The sequence below is a fragment of the Falco punctatus genome, assembly GCF_963210335.1.
Source record: "Falco punctatus genome assembly, chromosome: 3".
NCBI lineage: Eukaryota > Metazoa > Chordata > Aves > Falconiformes > Falconidae > Falco > Falco punctatus.
The window spans coordinates 110,699,216-110,715,755 of NC_137582.1; the positions used below are offsets into that span (position 1 = coordinate 110,699,216).

General features: G+C 43.3%; 1 protein-coding gene across 6 annotated transcripts in view; it reads right to left on the minus strand.

The window, feature by feature from the left end:
• UBR4 (ubiquitin protein ligase E3 component n-recognin 4) overlaps positions 1–16,540 on the minus strand; it is a 79,914-nt gene that overhangs the window by 62,808 nt on the left and 566 nt on the right. For 4 of the 6 annotated variants that reach the window (XM_080381333.1, XM_080381332.1, XM_080381331.1 and 1 more), the window contains exons 1-22: positions 16,202–16,415; positions 11,954–12,051; positions 11,125–11,228; positions 10,339–10,468; positions 10,102–10,241; positions 9,643–9,745; positions 8,980–9,121; positions 8,700–8,824; positions 7,867–7,991; positions 7,568–7,627; positions 7,253–7,443; positions 6,923–7,022; positions 6,696–6,833; positions 6,071–6,188; positions 5,453–5,640; positions 4,719–4,878; positions 4,501–4,586; positions 3,344–3,513; positions 2,393–2,675; positions 1,659–1,791; positions 1,166–1,245; positions 403–531 (exon numbers count right to left, since the gene is read on the minus strand). In XM_080381333.1, the coding sequence (XP_080237459.1) occupies positions 403–531; positions 1,166–1,245; positions 1,659–1,791; positions 2,393–2,675; positions 3,344–3,513; positions 4,501–4,586; positions 4,719–4,878; positions 5,453–5,640; positions 6,071–6,188; positions 6,696–6,833; positions 6,923–7,022; positions 7,253–7,443; positions 7,568–7,627; positions 7,867–7,991; positions 8,700–8,824; positions 8,980–9,121; positions 9,643–9,745; positions 10,102–10,241; positions 10,339–10,468; positions 11,125–11,228; positions 11,954–12,051; positions 16,202–16,335 (2,937 nt within the window). In that variant the 5' untranslated portion in view covers positions 16,336–16,415. Of the gene's footprint in view, positions 1–402; positions 532–1,165; positions 1,246–1,658; positions 1,792–2,392; positions 2,676–3,343; positions 3,514–4,500; positions 4,587–4,718; positions 4,879–5,452; positions 5,641–6,070; positions 6,189–6,695; positions 6,834–6,922; positions 7,023–7,252; positions 7,444–7,567; positions 7,628–7,866; positions 7,992–8,699; positions 8,825–8,979; positions 9,122–9,642; positions 9,746–10,101; positions 10,242–10,338; positions 10,469–11,124; positions 11,229–11,953; positions 12,052–16,201; positions 16,522–16,540 lie in introns of those variants that run through there. The other 2 variants (XM_080381335.1, XM_080381334.1) reach the window with 2 other exon arrangements.

Below are 16,540 nucleotides of genomic sequence, written 5' to 3' on the forward strand. Positions count from 1 at the left end.
GCTAGTGAAATTATCTTATCAGAAACTCTCGACTCCTGTACACGGGCCACATCAGATGAACGCATACTAGACTGAGTTTCTGTCATATTATACAACACGTTAAGCAACGAAGAGGAGTTAGAAAAGAAAAAGGGAAGAGCACACAATTTTTTTCTTCTTGGTCATGTTCTAGCCAGACCTCCTGGAACTACCAGGGACATACAGCAAGTCTAAAACATGTGATGGATTAAAAACTCATGAGATGTACTGCCACCATAAACACTACTAATAGCTGTGGGATTTTTAAGTTCCCCGTTACTCCAACCACTGTCCGAAATACTTTTAAGTACTTTGCTTGAAAATACAAAGTTTGAAAACTTGTTATTCCTCAACACAGACAACACTACAGCAATACTGCCTTACCAGTGCAGTGACATTTTTGTTCTCTTTTCTCCTAAGTGTATCAAACTGTGATCCAGCTGCAAGTAATGAAGTCAGGGCTGTGTAAAGCTCATCATACTTCGTAGTCCTAGAGAAAAGGACCTCACAAACCTGCAAGAGATGACAAGTCAGGATCTTTGCTTTGCAAATTGCACAGCTCTACATTTATATACAGCCAAGCTCTTCTCTAAAGTATTCAGAATACCCACAGACCAAAAGTATGCAAAATAAAACTTCAGGAAGTTAGTTCTGTCTGTTTTTTCTCTCCCCAGTTGGAGTACCACTGAACTGGTTATGAGGAAGCATGGATGGAGCAAGCCCATAATCTTGATGACAATAAATTTAGTGAGGAAACAAAACCCAGAAAGAACATGGAGCAAAATGATGAGGAAGCAACTCCAATGCCATGTGTCTTAGTTTAAGATGTTTCAGCAGCACAGAAAAACAAGCGTGGCCGTGACAGGGCCCTCTTGTCACAGCACACATATTTGAATCACAAGCATTACTACAAGCAGTCCAACACATCTTCACAGCCTTTGCATACTGACTTCCCTGACACGCAATTAGGCGCAAAAAGGAATCCCGTATTGTCTTATCCAGCCACTACTCTCCACTTAAGTGAAAAATTTCTGGTCTTTCTGCTTCATCAAGTCTTTCCTTCTTGTCTGTTTTCCCTGGCTCTTGTCAAAACAACGTGGCTTTCTGAAGGCTTACAGAAAGGTCTTTAAAACAGAAATCCCAATACCATGCTATCTAGACGGTTCAGATCATCTTCAGAAGCTTCTAGAGACAGGATGCAGTAGAACCTGGGTTGTAGAACTGCATCTGGAACATCAGGACAGAAAAAAAATGTTCAAAGTGACAGTTTTAATTAGGTAGTATTGTATTATTCTCTCTCCTCCACCCCCATAACCTTTCACATTTTAAGTCCACTACCAGATTCTACTAAGCTAACTCCGTGACGCATTATAAGTGCTCTAACCTATACTATATGCAGCAAAGGTTCTCCTACTCCTACACTCCTGACACAATAAATACATACTTATTTTTAATTTCTTGTAGCATACTCCTACATGACAGTAATTTCATTTAATAAAACTTGTCTTGCATTATTACATGCAGTTTCACCTGTTGTAACTGTGCCCATTAAAAGTAGGAAAAGCTGTCCACACCAGGGCTCTCTGTTATTTGTAAAAGCATATCTTGGAATAAAAAACTCCTTACGTTTTCTTTCCTACCTGATGAACAGTGTTTGGTCCAGTTTTCTTCCACTTCTTTAAATCCATGATAAAGCGGGACTGACGTTCGTCTGCTACTATCCTGGGATCCACTTACCCAGCCAATGGGTGGAGTCAGCAAATTATACTGCACCTAAGTTAAAACAAACAAAAAAGCACCCATGACATCCTCGTCATTAAGGGACAGGGGGGAAGAACACCACCACCATAAAGAACCATAAAATACTCTGTTGCTAAATCATTTCCAGCCTCTGAGGGAAGCCCTGGAACCTATCTGGTGATTTTTATTCTAGAGTGAGCAGTTTAAATCAACAGTCACGCTTCCAACAACTGAAAAAGCTATGCACAAAACATGAGTATCGCACTAATGAGAACAGTGCCAAAAACCTCAACAGTGACAAGCTAAAGCATGGTATACCAGGTATTAGCAAAACAGTGCCTAAATACCCAAATAGTCGAGATTTTGAAAGATAAGGCGAGACATATGTTCTGTCCTTACCAGGATTTATTAGGACAGTAGTTACACCAGGAATTTACACTCAAGCTGAACCTGCTGCTAGGAATCAGCAGCTGTAGTTAATCATGCATTGTAACTCCAAGGTCTTCTAACACCACCAAAACCAATTTACTCACAAAAAGGCCATGAAGAGACCAGAACACACCAAATAATTGCTTGTTACAGACTTCTGCTGGGTGACCAATTAAATATCCAGAACATGATAGCAAAATCTTACCTGTTCAAATAGGTACATGGGGGCCTTGGAATACTGATGGAGCAGGTAGTCGAAGACCAAGAGCAGGCGCGCCACAATAAGGGGCACAGAACCTTGCTGGGTATCCATGTTCACTGTCAGCTCCACAATTGTCTGGATACAAAGCATCATGATAGATCTGCGACCCCTCTCAGAGAAATTGTGAAAAATAAGCAGCAGCAGCTGGAGATGTTCAACATTCAGATCTTCCGTGTCACTGGGAAGAGTCCCCTGCAAGGCATTTTGCTTCAGTGTGCCGACAAACCTGACAACAGGAGAGAGAGTTTATAAAGTTTACTTTTCTCCTTGCTTAGATCCCTCTTTAAAACCTCTTTAACTAGAGTTTAGAGAAAGATCTTCATAATTATATTTTTCTGTTTGTTCTTCTAATACTGTCAATTTCACAAATTATTCACTGCTTACATACTGGAATGAGACCACGCGAACAGTAAAACCTACAGAAACTCCATTAGCACCCAATACATTTGATGAAAAATATGAACAATCATTCGAAGGGAGAAAGAGAGGCAAAGCTGTTGCCACAGGAAAGGCTGTTCACTGCAGCTTTCAGTCAGCTAAATCCTATCACAGACTTGCACATTCAGGTAACGGAGGAGAGGAAAAACCTTGGCACCATCGTACCAGAAACCTGCTGAAATAAGACATTTGCCTTCCCTTTTTAAAAATGGCATTTTGACATTGTCAGTAATTCAGCCTCCACCCACTTAAATCCTGAATCTAGGTTTCATTTACACGCTTAGATGAAGGACTCCAGCAACACTGGATTGACCTTCTGCTCCTCCAAGCATCACACACCATCAACGCTCAGAGAACGCAGACACGCTTGTTACACTGGTCTCAGAGAATTTTCACTTGACAGAAAATTAGAGGTAAGATATGACTGACTTTCACCTTAACATAAAATTACCTCACCTTTCCCAAACTTTAAGGCATTCTGGAACGTCAGGATCTCCCTGGGCAGTGGCTTTATGCTGCCAAATCAGGAGAAGTCGTGAGAGCACCGACAAACTTTGAGGATGGATGTAGAGAGGCCATGGACCTTCAGAAAAAGGGGCAACTCCCAGCTGCTGGAGGAGTGTGTTCTGCAACAAAACAGAGACTTTTTGAAAAAAGGCAAGTCTGTCCAGTGCTTTAATTAAAAGCATGATCTGAACATACACGTGACAATAAACACCAGGGCTCCCAGAGCTCGTAAGGGTGCACACAGCAATTTCTCTCCTATCTGAAATATACGGCATGGCTATGGAGGGACACTTATGCTGCCACTTTGCCACCTAAAACACAACAAACTTTCAACTTCAATGCCAATGCAGAAAAAATTACATTAATGAGCTCTACCCATTTACTGCAACATCGCAGCAGGAGAGATTATGCTACTATGTTCAGTAACTAAGAATTTGGAAGATGACCCCTTTGATCACAGTAATGCTTGCTTCTTTTCAAATATAGTAAAAAGGCAGATTTCTGAAAAGCCCAACTGCTTAAAAAAACAACAACAACGAAGTATTTCAAATACAGTACAAAACACTCAACAAAAAGTACAGGGATTGAATTCACTGATTGGTAAGCAGATTTATAACCTCTACTTATAGTGCTAAGTCGGGTCAGCCCACAACCTAGCAAAGAAACCTAGAGGCTACAAAGTTAGTACATGAAAGCAAAAGGATTATTTTTTTTCCTCTCCTGAGAGAATTCCAAGGCCTTTTGGCATCAGTCCTGACAGCAAAGCAAATATGCAGGAAAGCCTCTTGATAAAACGCATGGACAACCCTCCAAAACAAAATAAACAAACTCATTTCCTTTTCAGCTTTCATCACCTTCAAAGTTCAGTGGATTAATTTGAACTCTAGACATTAAGTTACGCCCTGCAGGACATTTAGTACTGGATGACTGCAAAGCTCATCCAACTCATTGGATCCAAAATATTCCAAGATCTGTTTGCAAAAGAATATACTCTAGGGCCAAATGGAATCATCAACCCACTGCTCAAAGTGCAGAGAATCCATGAAGAGACATTAACAGACAACAACATTTCTTCATGTTATTTACACATTCAATCACAGACTTACCTGCAACGCAGGGGACTGAAGATCTGAGGTCACTAAGGAATGGTTGAAGTGATACAGTGCAGCAGCAAACTCCTCATCTGATGTGCCTGTAAGACAGGAATCAAGTAACTGACTACTGTTGCTCTCCTACATTTACAATTTCCACATGAAACTAAGAAAATGTACTCCTAGAAATCCTAAAGTCTATGTTCTCTAACAGAAAATTTCTGCTCACTCACCCTTAAGCCCGTCCTTATCCACTTCTTTGATGATGCTAGCCAGCGTAGCCATGTGTTGCTCCGAAAGAGACACACTCAGGTAGTTGCGAATGAAGTTATTCCTTGAGTTCAGCATAGAAGTAGTGATAAAGTTCAAAATGTTTGAAGCTAGGCTCAGAAACTGAAAAGAAAAAGAGGAAACACTACAGAAGCAACAAAAGCATGTTAAACATATACTAAACCACCAGCAAAATAAATCAAGTCCCATAACTCCACCCCAGCAGTGGAGTACAGGTTTACTTGTCACAAGCCAGCTCGCTGAACTCTGTTCTATATCATGACCAATTTTAGAATTCTCTGAAAAGGTTGCACATCTCTAACTTCTCAACTGCAGTATTTATTTTTGTCTTTACCCGACGGAGTTGGAGCTAAAAGCATTCCATCAGCGAGTCATTTCTCTTACAGTTCTGCCCTCGTTTTCCCTCTCCCTGTTTAACCCAAATAGATATTATCTTCAGTCTTTGCCTCCTTGGCAGTAACAAATACTGTGACATTCCACCTGACAGAAGAGTAGAGAAAACATCTTTCTTCAAAGTCAAGACAATCACTGATGCTCAATTAGCAATGTACTTAAAATACACTGTCAATATTAAAAAAACATTTATCATGCTGTCTGTCAACACTGCTAGCCACTAACAGGTAAACAACGCTCCAGCACATCAGTTACTTCATGAAGCCCCAAGACCTTCCCATACCAACTCAGGATCTTTGCGGCTGGCCAGGATATTCCCATTCTCTCCTGCAGTCTGTTTGTTTGGGCTTTTTACTCTAGGCGAGCTCTCCAGAGGTGGTGGAGGCGGCGGCGGCGGCGGGGCCACTTTCTCTTTGCTCGGAGAGATTGTCTCTTCAAACCATTGCCCAAGGATTGGTTCACTGTCGTCATCTAACGCAGGCGTCAGGAAAAACAAAAGCATACTATTATAAGCAAATACCTTACACAAACCACTCAGCTTAGAAAAGGCCTGAAAAAGAGTTTCAGTGAGCAGAGTTAAGGTGTTTGCTATCATCATTCTTCCTTTCCAAATCACAAGGCCAAGCACTTCTACAGAAGTCTAAGCAGGAATTTACAAGAAGAAATTATTTCCACTCTCCTCTTAAGCAAATACTGCCTGAATTCCAGCCACTCAGGCTTCAGTTTACATAAAAGAGTACAGTCAGCATTACTTCTGCCAAACAGATCTTCCAAACTTCATATTTTCAGCATTACATGTCATTCCAGCCCAAGAAGGCAACAGCCCAGTATCCAGGTTTCCACTAAATCTGAAAGACAGCGTAAAATCCTGACTTAAGTTGCTTGCTGCAAACTCCATTACCTTGGCTGCTGTCCTCCTCAGTGCTGCTAAAATCATCCTCATAGTAAGTATTAGAATCAGTGGAGGCACTTGCATCACTGCTCATAGAGCCTTTCCTCTGACGCTGCAAGACACAAGCCTTAGAGGAACAGCAGAACAAGTTAAATTTTAGGATTACGAAAGATAAGAATTTGAAAACAAAGAGTAACTTCCAAAAGCATTTTAAGTTTTCTTCTAGCAAATTTGTCTCAACTAATTTATTAACAGGTTTTCAAGGCTTCTCCCCCTTAGGTTACATTAAACATTACATAGGATGGCTGAAAACAAATAATCTATTCCAAGCCTGTAAGCAACACTTCAAGTAACAGCTTCGACAGAAAAGCATCCATTTGGAATACAGCCTTTTCACCTTCTCACTAAACTCACCAATGCCACTGAGCTCACAGAAAACTTTTATGAGAACAAGTCTGTCAAATTTACATCTCTGAAAAGAGGAAAGGGAGAGGCCCCCAGTGACAGCTTCTAAAAGAATTCTAAATTCTTCTTAGCACAGTCACAGTTTGTAAAGTGAGAATTTTCCAGGCAGATGACACTTAGTAGCAGTGGCTCAGCTACAGAAGTTCTCTAGCTGTATGGCAGCTCCTACCTTTCTGTAGGAAGTAGATAGCAAAGTCAGCAGCAAATTAGTGAGTGGCACAGAGTCTATCAGCCGCTGAATTCTCTGGATGGATGTGCTCTGAGCCATGATATCCAGCACTGCTGGTGGACCATCACTCTCCCAGCCCTGGAGGACAGCATTGAAAAGAGAATTTAAAGTGTTTTCCAGTGAAGAAGGCAAAATGTTTTGCAAGAACATACATGCTACTTACACACCTTGTGCAATGCCTCCACTTGCAGATCTTGAAAGAGGGATGACAGCAATTTGATAGCATGATTTGCTAGCACTACTGACAGGACACCAAACCCTTGATGTCTACAGAAACAAAAAGGACACAATGTAATTTCAAGGGGGAAATAAATATATACGTTGAGTGAAATGACTGCTTGGCTAAACTGAAGATGACTTCTCTTCTTTCCAAGAATCAAGACTTGAATTATAAACAGAGATAATATTTCAAGAGACCAACAAAACTCCATAGTAGAGGCTTGCTGGGCATGGTTAGATACACGAACAGTGAGTACTGCAGGGGGGTATTTACATACCCTTTGCCAGGTCCTAGTTTGGGAGACCCAACGCCCTCCTTAGTACGAGCAATAATGTCTCTGACGCGAAGAGCAGCCAATGGATCTTTCTCCTTCCCCTTATCAGCCAAGGCCGTGGGGCTGAGGTTCAAGATGAGGAAGAGGCTGTTCAGCAAACACCAAGCCCCGAGCAGCTGGAAGTTCTGATAATGCTATCATGCCAGAAGTGAAGGGGAAGGCAGGGAAAGCACCAAAAAGAGAAAATAATGTCAATCTAAATGCCAAAATACACCAGCACAAAAACACTGAAAAAGCTTCTTGAGATGCAAATCTTACCTCACCCCCTGCACGGCGTGAATTGCTGATGGCTTGTCCAATCATTTCATAGATTTCAAGCTGCAAATAAATCCAAAACCATGGTGATGTTTAAGCGCTCCACTGGGCAATAATAAAAATAAAAACTCCAAATACAATTGCGTTTTGCCCTCTACAATTAGCCACCTCATTACTTCCTTTATCAGCCAGTCTAATAGCTAGAAATACTAGGTAAGTATTGCAATCCAAATAAATACAAATTCTACGCACCCCACTTGCTGAGAATGAAAACTAATAAACACGCTCTCTCCTATACTTACACATTTCTGTACAATAGTAGCAGCATCATTTTCATAATCTTCTTCTTTGGAACTTGTTGACCCAGTTCGTACCTGTTGAGTGCTACCTACATGTAGGATGGCCATGCAAGTTGCCACACTCACACCTGATCAAAAACAAGTGGAGGTAACATTCTGATTAAGAGCCAATCTACTCAATGCTCCTACTTAGCACATTAAAACAAACAGTAGCAAACATGCCCGTAAACTTGATGGAGTGGGGAATACTCGGAGTAACAGCTGACTGATTAATTTTTTTTCCTGAATTACTCTCAAAAGAGGAAATTTTTTCCCACAAAACCACATGAGAACAATTACAGGAGGAAATGCTTTACCATTTAATTCGATACCATTTTCTAGGCAATCTTTATACTTCACTGCCATTATCTCTTTAAAATCTTACCCATACCAATTAAACATTGGGGATTCTGGAGTATTTAAACCACTCCTGGGAAACAAGGTTGATTTGGGTCTATAACCAATTAAGTAGAAGCCATAAGCACTGCAAAAATATATTACGCTATGAACGTAAAAAAAAAAAAGAGCAGAAATTACAGGCTATTAAGATGCTGAATCAGTCAGTCTTTCTCTCAGACACTGACAAGAATCTTTGCAGAACATAACAGAAATTCAGCGTCACTGTAACGACTTTCCTATTAACCCAGTCACCATACCATGCAGTATGCTGCATAGCTTTCAAGTTCATAAGAAATAAAGGTTACTTGTGGGCTGAGCCTCAAACATTCAGGTAACAAAGCAAAACAAAAGCAAGAGCAACTTAAAAGTTACAAAACAAATACAGAAAATCCATTCACCTGCATAGAGACAGCTGAGAGCAAGAACAGTCACATCTTGGAGACGCGTGGGAGTCAGGGGCTCCAATACAGGCAGAGACAGAGTATCCAGTGCCATGGTCACATCTATTACCAGCGAATGAAATCTATAGTAAGTAATGACATATGTTAAGGTTCAGCAACGCAAAGTACACATCAGACAGCTCACAAGAGCAGCATAATAACTGATACTGCATAGCCAGCACAGTTATTTTCTGTTGCCGTACCCTGCATCTACCGAAGAGCAGCGACAGACACTTACCCGTTGCGAACAGCAGTGGCATCTGCCACCGTGGCTGGCATAATAAAAAATGAGTTGGCCGACACCGCATCCTGAAATCGATTTATGTATCGCAAAAAATAGGGGAGGTTCAGGCACACTCTCAGCAGTTTTTCAGAGCCACCTACCAAAATATTTAAAAGTAGTGTTATTTTTACTGCTCAGTGGGAGAGCTTCTATGCAGAACAGATATAACAGTCATTAATAATTGACTTAATTACTCTATGTGGTGACAAAATATCATCCTAGATGAGGTAACAGGATGAAGACTAGTTTACAACACAGAGACCAGATGGTGAAGTTTTCAGCCAGTACTCATAACGGCTGTCACAAAGCTCTGTGTGCATGTTACAGGGCACAACAGGTCTAACTCACACCTGCTCAATAATCCATCCCATAAGGTATTTTATATTGCCTGCCTGCCTTACCACCTCAAAACACAGCAACGGCACACAACTATACTGAGCCCATCTCCTCCGCAATGAAGAAAATACCTTACAGCCACAACCTCCCTTGGCAGCATCAGCACGCAATGAGTGAATCCTTTAGGTCAGAAAGTTGCTTCCCATTCTGTAAGGCCTTACACTGCAGAGACATTTGCTCGAGCATTTTTTCCCCCCCTAAGGCCAGAAAGCTGATTCTCACCAAGTTCTTGCAGGCTGGCTACATTCTGAGCAATGAATATGCTTTTTGTCTTCGCTGCAGAGGTTTGATCTGTGGAAGCTTGATCCTCATTCTCTCCTTCCACCTAAAAGCAAGCACATACTATATATATTACGGAAGCATTAAAAATATACAGTGTTGCAGAAAGTCTCAACGCCGCAGGCGAGGAGTATCAGCAACAGAACTCAAAAATGCTACGAATATCACTGAGCACGAGCTTCCATTAGGCAACAAACTACTTTTGCCAATACATTGCAAGCAGCAGTTCGTCGTTTGCCATTCATCAACATGCAAGTAGGATTTAAACACTTAAGAAAAGGGTTTTTTACATGTGTATTAAAAACCTGCTGCTTACTGCCCTCTGTTCTTCCTGGCACCCATGTTATTAATGCTAAAATTCAGGCTGCTTTTTTCAGCCTTATTCTAGGGCTGTTTGTTTACCTGTGTCTCTGGCGTGCTAGATGGTGATGACGAGACTCTAGGGTTAAAGACTGATGTCAGCTGATTGAGGAAGTTCATCTGTACTTCTTTCTGTCTTAGTTCTGGGCTCACCGGGGAGGCCAGCTCCTTCTGGTCCTCTACTGCAGGGCAAAGAGCACATCACCATTTCATACATCAAACCCACAGTGTTTTCTACACGTAATCAAGTGTTGCAGTAATCTAAATTAAAACACCTACCATCAGAGAGGGTTTTGACAGTCTGAGGCAGCTTGGCTGATTTCATCATTGCTGTGAAGGTAATGATTTCAGTTCGATCGAGGCGGCTGCAGCCTGTGCACAGTCCCTTTATCAGCAGAATGAGGTGTTTCTACAAGGAAAAAGACATCAAGTACAATTTAAACTCTCTTCATTCCAATTATTCCTCCATATAGTTTATTGCAAGCAGCTGCATTGAGAGTACTGCAACTTCAACTAGTAAGGCTACTGCAACATCTCAAATCCACTCTGATCTCATACCAAAGATTGTGACTGCTTACTAACTGCAGGTAATTCAGGTCGCTAACTGTCCCATGTGCCTGTTAGGGAAAAGCATCTGGAAAAGCTCTCCCTCCTATGACTCACTAAGGCTTAATGTAGCTTCAGGTAGGGCTGGCTTTATGTGAACACTTCTCACATGCCTTTCCTCTTTTAAGATTCAAGCTTTTAAGATCTATGCTTTCCCAGAAGACTGAAATACAACTGGGGAAGAATCCAGCTTTAAAAACTCAATACAAAACCAGACTGTAGGAAATTGCAAGAGAATCAACCAAGGCTTCAGGTCACCTTTATTTCAGCTTGCTCACAAGCCAGAATTCTGAGAAAAGAATGCAGAGGGAAGATTCAGCAGGTACCAGTTTGTACTGACGTGTTTTAAGAATTTAATTAATTTTGCTTTATGCAACATTAGAGAAAATATTTCTGAATTAGAGGCCAAAGTCCATTGCCACATTCAGGCTCACCCACTTGGTCAATATCTGTGCTCACCTGTGAAACAGCACATGCTTCATCTGGGTTCTCAAGACGCAGCAGTGAGAATTCAATCAGGACTTTACATGCAGCTGCCACTGACTGCAATTGGTTTCTTGGTACTGAAAAAAGCAGACGCTTGCACTCAGTACAAGTTTTAAAACAATTCAGCATAATATGTTCTTAACGCTTTCAATAAAGCAGATTGCTATGCAACATGGATACATGCACACAGATGCAATAGAAATTGAACTCATTAAAATTTAATCCAAGAAACGTCAGTAAAGCAAGGATGATACTTTCTACCCAGACAAGGTAATTTAGATAGATAAAATGGCTTCCCCAGCAGCATCACTGAATACTGACAGAAGCACCAAAGAACATGAAACAAGTTGACCAAACCCGCTTTTTTGCTGAAATTGCTAAATTACGTCCGCTAAAATAATACAGCGTATTTTGAGTCACAATGTTTCTATCATTAATTCCAACATCATAACACAACTCCTGAAGAATAATCTAAAAGTTCTCAAAACTGATTTAAACACTTCATTTGACCAAAAATTATTTTCCCTAAATGAAGTCAGGCCAATGAGCAAGCAACCAAAAAGTCAACACTGTCCAGTACTTGGTGGCCAAATACTCCTATCAACAAGCTTCCCCCTTCCATCTGCAAGGACATTTTGCCAGTATAAAAGCTAACAACGCTGGCCTCACGCGCTCTGTCTTGAAGTCTAATTCAGAAAGAAGGCTCGAAACAAACACCAAAAGGACAATAGTCCTGGTTTACTTTTACTATATCCTAGTTGTAACACAAGAGCAAGAGAAGCAAAGGACGGGGAACACTTACTCAGACTGCACACAGTAGTGATGTAATGTGTAGAAAGTGCAACGAAGGAAGAGTAAAAAGGCTCATATTGTTTGTCATGGTGCAGGATTTCAGATTCACTGCAACAGGAGAACAGGAGATACGTCAATTGTATACAGCACAATAGAGGCACCACACAATGCTCAGAATATGTTATATCAACAGATAAAAGACAAGATCATTAAAATCACATGTTCTTTCCAAATCCAAGTTTCGAGAACACAGTCCCCTCCCTCATGTCCCATCTCTCCCGCCCTCAGGTCTGAACCTTCCAGCAGGAGACAAATCACAGCATCAGCATCACTACCCACACAGGAAAATTAGGAACATAATTCCAATACTGCAAATATTTCTCCTTTATAACATCAACAGGTCAGCCTCTTTAACAATCGCTCTCCCTGTTGGAGGGTCGTTAATTTTTAAGTTATTCTAAACTCAGCTGCCCGTAAAGTTTGGAGTTTCTTCTCCTAACGCTTGGCAGGATTTGCCAGGACTGGAGCACAGGCATTCCCTTTCTGTCAAGGCACAGAGTCAACAGAGGTTTGTGCAATTCTGCAAAACAGAAGGATCGAAACGGGCAATTGCATAATAACAACACATACACAAAGCAGCGTCTGCAACAAGCTGGGGAGTAAAGACTTTTGGCAGGCAACACTCAGAGGAGAAAAACACATCCACCGTAATCAGCCTCACGGGTAGAGACTTGCCATTTCAGAGACGTGCATCGTTCTGCCCCGCATGCAAATCCACGCAAAGCTCTGAGCCAGTTAAAATTTAAGACCAACTCAAACCAAAAGTAAAAATTGCAAAGCATACATCCACACACTGAAAGGCTCTGAGGTTTCTCAGCGAGGCTCGCAGGCCACGGAGAACATTATTTATGCAGAGAAATGATACATTAAGATGGCTGCAGTAAAGTGTCACACCACATCCCATCTGCACAGAAACCTGAAGGCAACCACCCCGAGAACAGAAACGCAGCTCTGCCCCCATTGCGAGTTCTGCCCTTAACTTTTCCCGTGACAAAACCAAGGGACATGGATATCTGGCTATTAAGCACTTAAAATTGCTTTCTTTCACATTTTCAGTCAACGATGTGAATGAGCAAGCTAGAAGAACAGATTGCACAACTCAACTTTGCTAACCACTTTAATATATTCCTCAAAGCGCAGCCTTCTCCACCTCTGGCAACAGTTTATTCCTGGAGAGGAGGTGGGATGCAGGGGTCATCAGCCCATCACAGCACAAACACCCAGCTGAAACCATGATTTCTCATGTCTGGGATCATCTAGTGCTGCTGCAGAGTATGGCAGAAGAGACCCACATATCCCCTCACCCACCCGCATGCAACGATGCCAGCGTTGGCAGGGTGGGAGGAGGAAGAGGATACACGATTCCCTGCTGACCCAGACAAAGCCCAGTTTATGCCCGGTCACCTTCCCTTTTTCCACCCTGTCATCATTTCCAGTCATAATGGGAGACATAGCTGAAACAGGAGAAACTTGAGAATACAAAATTTCTCCAGAAAAACAAAGAGAAATACTCATCAGCTTTGATACCCTAGTTCTGAGAACCGTTTTTAATTTAGTCTACCGAAAAAGCTGCCGAAATAGCAAAGGAACTGTTACAAAGACACAGGCTTTACTTGAAGACACTCAGCAGTGTAGCAAGACTCAGTTCCGAGGTGTCACCCAGCAGGCTTCACCCCACCACCTCCTGCCAGAAGGGCACTGATGGGTAACAAGCCCAGAGACTGCATGTACAAAAAAGTTTGTGCTCCCTTATATTCAGACTCTTAATTGTGTTCACCTCCCTCTTTATACCCAACTATAAATCAGCAGCAGTAGGTGTACGCAGCGTATTTTAAGAAAACAAATGAGAATAGTTTGGGAATAAGAAGAGTACAGGAGAAATTGGCAGCTCCTCAAGTACTGTGCTGCTGTATAGGTCAAACTGCACATGACACAACACCCACAAGGTATAAGAACACAAAGGTGCAGAAACCAGAACAAGATAAGGAATTTCATCTGGACTGGGCAATAAGAGGCTTGAGTTCTAATAAAACAAGTTGTGGACTTGCTATGGTAGTGAAAAGTGGAAGGCATCTGTCAGTCAATCATCAAGTTCTTGCAAATAAAAACAAATAAAAGATAACAGCTTAATCTGTGATGTGCTGAAGTGTTGTTTTGCATCTACAGTGAGATTTAATAATAACTTTGGGCTATTGTACTGTGATTTATTGCTCAAGTAACTTTTGCTTCCCAGGGAAACCCATTACTCACGGTAAGTGAGAAGCCTCCGTGACAGTATCAAATAAACACGTCTGCAACAAATACTACCTCCTTTCTCAGTTCTGCTTCCAAATCTTAACCAGGCCCAAAATAGACCCTTTATGTAAGGCAGCAGGCACAAAAGCAGCCTCTTCCTTGGAAAGGCACAGTAGCAGATGCAGGAGTTGTCCCCCTGTTGAAAACCCTTCCCTAAAAAACAGCCTCCTTTGACTGTCACAGACTTTGGAAACCCCGTTCCGCTTCAGTTACACCTTTCCAAGTCAGCATTTCTGTAACTTACATCAAATAGAAGGCCAAAGTCAATCGATTCTTGAATATACCGGCTAACAGGAGAACTCCAGTAATTTGACTACGCTTAAACTTAAAAATTAAATATAAGAGTTGTTAAGAAAAGGAGTTTATTAATTTATTTTGACAAGAATAACATTAGTCATTTCACTGTTATTACAGCACATTTATTTAATGGGAAATCCAACCACTTTGCAGACGGTGTCAACCAACAGTCTTGCTACAAGAGCTAACAATCATCTTCTAAAAATAACTTGAACAGATAAAACATTTTAGATTAGAAATCTAAAGATAGATTATTAGCTTTTTTTTCCCCCCCCTGCAATTTGTCACGTGTTATATCAAAGCATGAAATAAACTATATCGTCCCGCAGACTCCACAGACCTTGTGCTTGCATTAAACCTCACCGCATCTGAAACGTGGTCAGTACCAGGCACACAACTCAAACCTCGGGCAGCGCTACTTAAAGGCAACAAACTTCTGTCTCAAGTGGCAAACAGAACCATCGTTCTCACCACGGGAGGAAACGGCCCTTTCCCAAAAGCGCATCCACTTAAGTGTTTCTGTGATATTCTGCTACCAAAACCACTCCAGTAACGAAGTTTAAGCCCGCTGACAGCAGAGCTCCGCAAGGAAAAGCGAAACTGAAATGGTCCCCAAAAGAAAGATTAGCCTAAGAACTGCCCAAATTACATAAATATTGAGTATGTGCGGCTTTCTGGGTGAAACACTGCTGTACCTCTATAGGCACAGAACGCTAATTTGAAGCGTGCACTGTTCGTACGCTCAGCCATTCTATATTAAGTGAAATACCACAAGGCTTTATTTTATTATCTTCCTCACTGCAACATTTATTTTTTGTTTCCTAACAACTCAGGGCTGCATCTGAGCACAATGCTATGGCATTTAGACCTTGCGTTTTAGAACATAAAACAAGCTTTATGTTAAATAAAACGGCTCTAATGAGTACTTGTGCTCCGAGTCTAATCTTCCTGGTTAAGAAAGGGCAGACCTGATTTGCTTCAGCTTTATTTCTCCTTAAAACACAAGCTGCATTTCACCGGTAGAGACCTAAAAGGAAGCCAATGGCACCCAAAGCCCCCCCCCGCCGAGGAGCCTGTCAGCAGAGGAGACGTGAGACACCACTTTTCACCGTACAGCCTGCAAAAGCCTAACGCGCTTCATCAAAAGCAAAACCGCAAGAAGCGTCCCGAAGCCTCTCGGCGGGGTAACTGTCAGAGGTGCTCCGCTGCGGCCGAGCAGCAGCCAAGGCCAGCAGCCGGCCGGGCACCCTCATCCCCGCTTATTAGCTCCCAAGGGCACCACCCGGGAGCCTCCCAGGCCCCGGGAAAGCGAGAGCCTGGCCGTGAGTAACTCCCTGCCCGCGGCTCCTTCTGGCGCCGGGAGCCCCAGCGGGGCGCAAGCCCCCGGCCCCCAGCCCAGCCCCGCCGCTGTCCCCCACCCAGCCCCGGGCGGGGACGCCCCTCGGCTGCCCCCCGCAGCCCCGCACCGGCGGAGCCCCCCCCCACGCCCAGCACTGCCTCGCCGGGGGGCTCCCCGCCGCCGGGCGCCCGCCCTCTCAGAACGCCGCTGAGGGCAAGGGGAGGCGAGGCTCGGGCCGCCCCCCGGCCCGGCCAGGTGAGCCCTCACCTCTCGATAACCGAGGCGAGCAGCTGCGGGAGCTCCTTCATCTCGAAGGCCGAATAGGAGGCGGAGAGCAGCGGCCGCACGGCCACCTCCCAGCCCGGCTCCGCCGCGGCCCCCGCGCCGCCGCCGGCCGCCATCTTGCCGCTCCGCTGGGCGAGGGAAGGGGCGGGGGGGCGGGGGGGCCGCGGCGGCGGAGGGGGACGGCGAGCCGGAAGTGCCCCCCCCACGCGCCGCGAGACAGGAAGTGACCCAATGCCCGTCCCGCCGCTCGATTGGCAGAGCAGGGCCCGGCCCAGGCGCCTGCGCAGTACATGAGTCAGCACTTTGCTGGCGGCGCATGCG